At 44.8% G+C, this 6,000-nt stretch overlaps 1 protein-coding gene across 2 annotated transcripts in view; it reads left to right on the top strand.

Annotated features, from left to right (window-relative positions):
• The first annotated feature begins 434 nt into the window (after window positions 1-434).
• DCP1A (decapping mRNA 1A) overlaps window positions 435-6,000 on the top strand; it is a 32,116-nt gene continuing 26,550 nt past the window's right edge. Inside the window, exons 1-3 of one of the 2 annotated variants that reach the window (XM_068201765.1) lie at window positions 435-666; window positions 1,600-1,640; window positions 3,419-3,546. In XM_068201765.1, coding sequence (XP_068057866.1) covers window positions 532-666; window positions 1,600-1,640; window positions 3,419-3,546 — 304 coding nt within the window. In that variant the 5' untranslated portion in view covers window positions 435-531. The remainder of the gene's footprint in view (window positions 667-1,599; window positions 1,641-3,418; window positions 3,547-6,000) is intronic. The other variant, XM_068201766.1, reaches the window with a different exon arrangement.

The following is a 6,000-nucleotide window of genomic DNA, read 5'->3' as shown; positions in this document are numbered from 1 at the left end:
GCCCGGGAGGGGACTGCTGTCCCGAGCTGAGACCGAGGGGCCCGGGAAAGGCCCGGGAGGGGACTGCTGTCCCGAGCTGAGACCGAAGGGCCCGGGAAGGGCCCGGGAAGGGACTGCTGTCCCGAGCTGAGACCGAAGGGCCCGGGAAGGGCCCGGGAAGGGACTGCTCTCCCGAGCTGAGACCGACGGGCCCGGGAAAGGCCCGGGAAGGGACTGCTCTCCCGAGCTGAGACCGAAGGGCCCGGGAAGGGCCCGGGAAGGGACTGCTCTCCCGAGCTGAGACCGACGGGCCCGGGAAAGGCCCGGGAAGGGACTGCTCTCCGGAGCTGAGACCGACGGGCCCGGGAAAGGCCCGGGAAGGGACTGCTCTCCGGAGCTGAGACCGAAGGGCCCGGCGGGGCGGGGCGTGGGCCCTGGCCGGCAGCGGAACTGCAGGCGCGGGCCGGGCGCTCCGGCCGGCGGCGGGGCCGGGCGCGCCGGTGCACCAGCGCGGCTGTTGCCGTTCCGCGGGCGGGGCTGCCCGGATCCAAGATGGAGGCGGCGGGCAGAGCGGGGCAGGAGATGAGCCTGGCGGCCCTGCGGCGGCACGACCCCTTCATCACCGGCATCGCCGACGTGACCGGCCAGGTCGCGCTCTACAGCTTCAGCCCCAAGGACAACGAGTGGGTGAGTCCGCGGGGCGGGCCCGGCCGTGCCCGCGCCCCGGCAGCCGCCTGGCCCGGCGCGCCAGCGCAGGGCCCGCGCGGGGGGCCAAAGCCAGAGGCAGTTTGGGGTTTGGGCGCGTTCCCCCTCTTGTGCTGCGGGAGAGGAGAGAGAAGGAGACGAAGAGAGCAGGCGAGAGGGAGAGGAAGAGGAGGAGAAGGTGGAAGAAGGAGAGGAGGAAGCGGGAGAGGCGAGGCCGTGTGTGCGCTCGGGGGGGCGGCGCCGTTCCCCCTCGGAGCGGGGCAGCGCTGGGGCCGGAGGGCGCTTTGGCTGCTGGTGGTCATTGACTTTTTCTCTCTTTAAATCGTACTGTGTTGTTGCCGCTCGCGCCTGTTGCACAGAGCCCTAATGCGGGAAGAGAGGAATTGAAGGGATGTGAGCGTTCATCATTGCATTAAAGCAGAGTTTTGGCGTGACCGCCGGCTTCATCGCAGAGCCATAGAAATGGGATTACGGGGAACTTCACGTGCAGCCCTGGAGCTGCAGCAGCTTCGCTCGCACACGCCCGTGGTGAGGGTTGCTCTGGAAGCTGGAGTCTGACACAGAGCCACGGTCCTACCGTGCTGGGCTGTTGTTGCTGTCCTTGGAGTAGAACTGGAGCACAACCTCTCCGATATTCGGAGTCTGCTCAGCAGACAAGGTTGTGGAACACTGTGTGTGTATCACATCGGCAAACAGAGAGAGTGAGCAAAGTCTTTTGGAAGTGGGTTTAACTTCCTAATCTTTCTAAATAAAAAACAATTGGAAATTTATGAAAATAGGAGAGCAGATTTTTAGACCTGTGATGTCAAATCTTATGGAAAGATAAGGATATTGTAAGTCTGTGATTAAAACACTGTTCAAAACCTGCCTGAGTGAACAAGCACATCCCTGAAGTGCATTTGTTGTCTTTTGTAGGAGAAAACCGACATAGAAGGGACCTTATTTGTGTATAAAAGGTAAGAGTTGGTTTGGGTTGGTTTTTGGGGGAGAGGGGGTATAGTGGTGGTGATGTTTGTTTTCTTTCCTTAAGAAAACAAGCTCCAGATGGCTTCCTGCAGAGCTTTCATACTCATCATTTTTTGCTTGTCCAGCTGTTAACTGCTGTGTACTCATTCAAAAATAATAGATTCTGCACGTGGGTGAATAACTCTGTCAAAAGCCCCTAAAAGTATTGCTGAGAAAGTGTAAAAATTGATTACTACATATGTACCCACATCAAAAACTAGTTTATTGAGCTTATTTTATTAATCCAATAGCATTTGTTAGTGCATTGACTTTGTTTAATGCCAAGTCTCCCTTTGTCTCCTAAAATCCATGAAGCTGATTATGAAAACAACGGAGATGAGAAATTAAATAATGTGATTTAAATTATTCATGGAATATGTTATAAATTTTTGCAAATGGATGAAGTTGCCCAAAAGCTGGAGATCTTGTAGTGTCTGCATTTGTGGGTTGTTTGATTTCCTCTCAAAACCATGGAAGAAATTTCCAGTTCACTAGGACAGGTAAAAGGGGAGAGGTGGAGAACCAGCACAGAAAATCAATCATAAGTTCAAGTTTTGAATTACAGGCAAATTAAAAAATTTAAATGAAATAACACTTTGTTGGAAGTAAGAAATAGAAATAATGTGGACTTAAGCCATCCTGAAGCAGACTGTCATAGTTTGGTCGTTGCAATATTTTATCCTGGTACTGTGTAGGGATTTGAGTAACAGTATTTCCCAGCTTGGAAATACTTAGTGTAAGAAAGTATTAACCAAACTTTAAAAAAATCAAAACAAAAGCAAAAGCTTTGTGTCAGTAGCTGATGATTTCAAACAAGTTCTGTGAGGTGCATTGAGGGACTCTCTTGTGATGGTAATGGTTGTTTACCCTGTCCTTGGAAGCTCTTGACAGATTTTTGTTGTCAATCTTTAGGTAAAGGTGGCCACAGTGTTACAGAAATCTTTATATTTACCAGCTAATTGTGTCTGATTTTTAGCCTGCCTTCGTTGTTTTGATTATACACCATTTTACAGGCACAGTTGAGTGCTGACAGGACATTCACACAGCAAGAATAAACAGATCTAAAACTATCTTGAACTTTCAGTGCTTGCTCAGTGTTTTCTTTTTCCACTTGGTCTCCAGAAAAAATCTAGATAAATAAAAATTGTTTCACTGAGCAATACAATTCTGAATAATTTACTTTCAGGATACCTTCTTAAGTCCTTATTTGCAGAGTCTCCCTTTGTAAGAAATTACTGTTATGGTTCCCCCTGTAAGTGTACTTCACGCTATTTAAAAGACAGCAGCCCTTTTTTTATTGTCATGTCTATTTGCAGTAAGGTAATGGTGCTGTGTAAGTGGCTTGGTTTTTCTCCTCTAATAAAAAAATTCTGAAATGCCTCAAAACTGTCTCATGTCGAGTATTGAATACATTTGAATTTTAATGGTGGACCTGCCCTAGTTTTTTTTAATAGATTTTTCAGAAGCATACCTTTGATTCAGCAGTTTAACAGTGTAGAACTGTAATGTTAATCCTAATCCTGCTCTGAGGTAAGTGTAGTTTGAAATTGAAATTAGGTGGCATGCCAAGAAGTGGCATAGAAAAACAGCTATGAGAGCTGCAGGACTGCTAAAGCTTTCGCATAATAAAGCAGTGGAAATTTGAAGATAAATTCATAACTTGGTTTCAGAAAATTACTTTTGTTGATGAAGATATTAATCCTTGGTTTTGTTTTAATTGACACAATAGGTCAGCTTCTCCTTACCATGGTTTTACAATAGTGAATCGACTGAATATGCACAACCTGGTTGAGCCAGTAAATAAAGATTTGGAGTTTCAGCTCCATGAACCTTTTCTCCTCTACAGAAATGCCAGCTGTGAGTATAACTTTCTCTAATTCAAATAAATTTCAGGTTCAGTTTTATAACCTAGATCACTTCTGATTACTGTGATGTCTGTTCAAATATAATGTAATGGTGCAGGTTCCAGTGAAATATCTGATGTTTTCTGTCTACAATGCTAAATTTACTTAAAAAGCTGTTCTATTATATTATCATCACTGCCTGCTTTCAATAAAAAGCAAATATACTACCAAAGTGCAATATTGCTCTGGTCTTTAATTAATGATCTGATAGGTTTAATCTAAACCTATCTCCTCCTCCATCAGAACATCCCCTTGATGGGAGCACTACTTTGGCTGTGTTTTGGTGTACCTAATAGACCAGTCAAATGTTCCCTTCCTTTTTTCCCCTTGGAAGGCCTCTGGGATCTGTAAGAAGCAGGATAGATTCCATCCTGGTGGCAAAGAATAGCCCAAGGCAGATGGCCTCCTCTGTTTCATAATCTTATCAGTCTTCCTTCCATAAGTGTCACGAAGAGGAAACAGTCAAAACTGGTCAGTAAGTTGAAAAGTCTAGGAGGTTAGAGAAGTGACTGGCAACAGATTGGGAAAAGTACTGTATTGAGTTGGGTGTTTAAGCAGATTGCTTGGTTTGCAAAGAAAAGGAGCTGTAGATGGAGGTGGTAGGAATAGGATGGACCTTAAGGTGTCAGGAAAGAACTGCAGCTCTGAGATTGGTGACATAAAGGAAGCAAGAAGCTGATTTGTTTGTTGGGACTGCTGATGGTATAAGGAAACAGGAGCTGCTCTGGAATCACCATGGTGTTTGACAGTGACTAGAGGATCACTCAGGGAAGGAATCACAGAATCATTTAGGTTGGAAAACACCTTTAAGATCATCACACCAAACCATTAGCCCAGCACTGCACAGTCCACCACTAGCCCTCAGCCCTCAGTGCCACATCTACACAGCCTTTAAATACTGCCAGGGATGGTGGCTCCACCACTGCCCTGGGCACTGTTCCAGGGCTTGACAATCCTTTCCACGAAAAAACTTTGGAAAGGCAAATGGCACAACTTGAGACCATTTACTTGTGTCCTATTACTTCTTAGTTGGGAGAAGAGACCAAGCACCACCTTGCTACAATCTTCTTTCAGGTAGTTGTAATCAGAGAAGGTATAGGCTGTGTGTGAGTTCATTAGAAACCCCTGAAGCCAATTGTTTTCCTTGATAAAAGCTCTCATTTTCCTGTGGGAAACTAGTGTGTAAGATCTATGGGAGGCTCATGGGTTTAGGATAGAGATGACATAGAGTAGTACAAGGAAAGAAGGAATTCATACAAAGGTCAGCAAGGAAGAAATTACAGACTGCATGTAAGAATTGCATTCTGAAGTAATCAGGAGTATTTTTTTCCTCTTACATTTTAAAAGACTTTGGTCAGAAACTATCCTTTCTTTCATTACTCCATCCTGTTTCCAGTGATTGCAGATGGAAGACGTCCAATGCAGTTAGTATGTTGTGAGTTATTTTCTCAGGTGCCACAAATAAACTGCAAATGAGTTTTCATGCTCTCTGAGAGTGTTCACTTTGTTCAAATATAAGCTTAAAAGCATTGAAAATGGCATCTAAGCTTTTTATTCCTTATTTCCGTACCACTCACTCCCTTACATTTTGAATTAAGTTGTTTTGTTTTGGATTATTTTTCCTGGCATAAGGTTTTCCAAATTTTCTGTCCTCTGAAAGAGTTAGAAAACAAATTATGTTAAAGCTGTTTGCCTTTATTTGCACAGTATTTGTGACTTTGCAAGCAAATTTGGATTTGCAGACAAATTTCAACACATGTGCTTTGTTTGTCTGGGTAGATCAGGAGATTCTTGTCAAGTTCTCTCCATGAAGAAGGATCTCCACTTCCATTTGTTTGCCTGCTGGCATGAAAGACCTTTTCATTTTTGGAACTAAATCAAATCAGAGGTTTAAGCCAGTGGTTACTATAATGTGTATTTCCAAGGGCTTAATGTCGTATGTCTCTAATGGCTTAAGGTGAAGTTCTTCCGAGATCCCTTAATGAGTGAAAGAGGATGGACTGCTAGTTTGTGTAAGGAAGAGCTTCCTCTTACACAACCCTGTGTCTTGTAGAGTGGCTTTTACTGACTGCGTCCTTGAAGAAATCTTCTGTCATCATTAGAAACCCTTTATGAGTAAACCCTCTATGAGTGATTGAAATGCTGATTCTGTTTCCTTCGCTTACAGATGGCCAATGGCTCAGACTATCCAGTAAAAACCTAAAATCATGTTAATAGTGCAGTTTGGCAGAGACAAACAGGTACTTTGTGCCTCTGTAGTTACATTGTTACAGGATCAGTAACAAACAGAGATTTGTGCTTCACCAGGGCATGGTAGAAACACTAGAATATGATCAAAGCAAAATTATGTCACCATGCATTTGGGGAAGGTTGCATGTCAACAATATTTATATTCAATGTGGTACTA

Source organism: Anomalospiza imberbis, chromosome 11 (genome assembly GCF_031753505.1).
Source record: "Anomalospiza imberbis isolate Cuckoo-Finch-1a 21T00152 chromosome 11, ASM3175350v1, whole genome shotgun sequence".
NCBI classification, from domain to species: domain Eukaryota; kingdom Metazoa; phylum Chordata; class Aves; order Passeriformes; family Viduidae; genus Anomalospiza; species Anomalospiza imberbis.
This window is presented reverse-complemented; position numbering and strand designations above follow the sequence as displayed.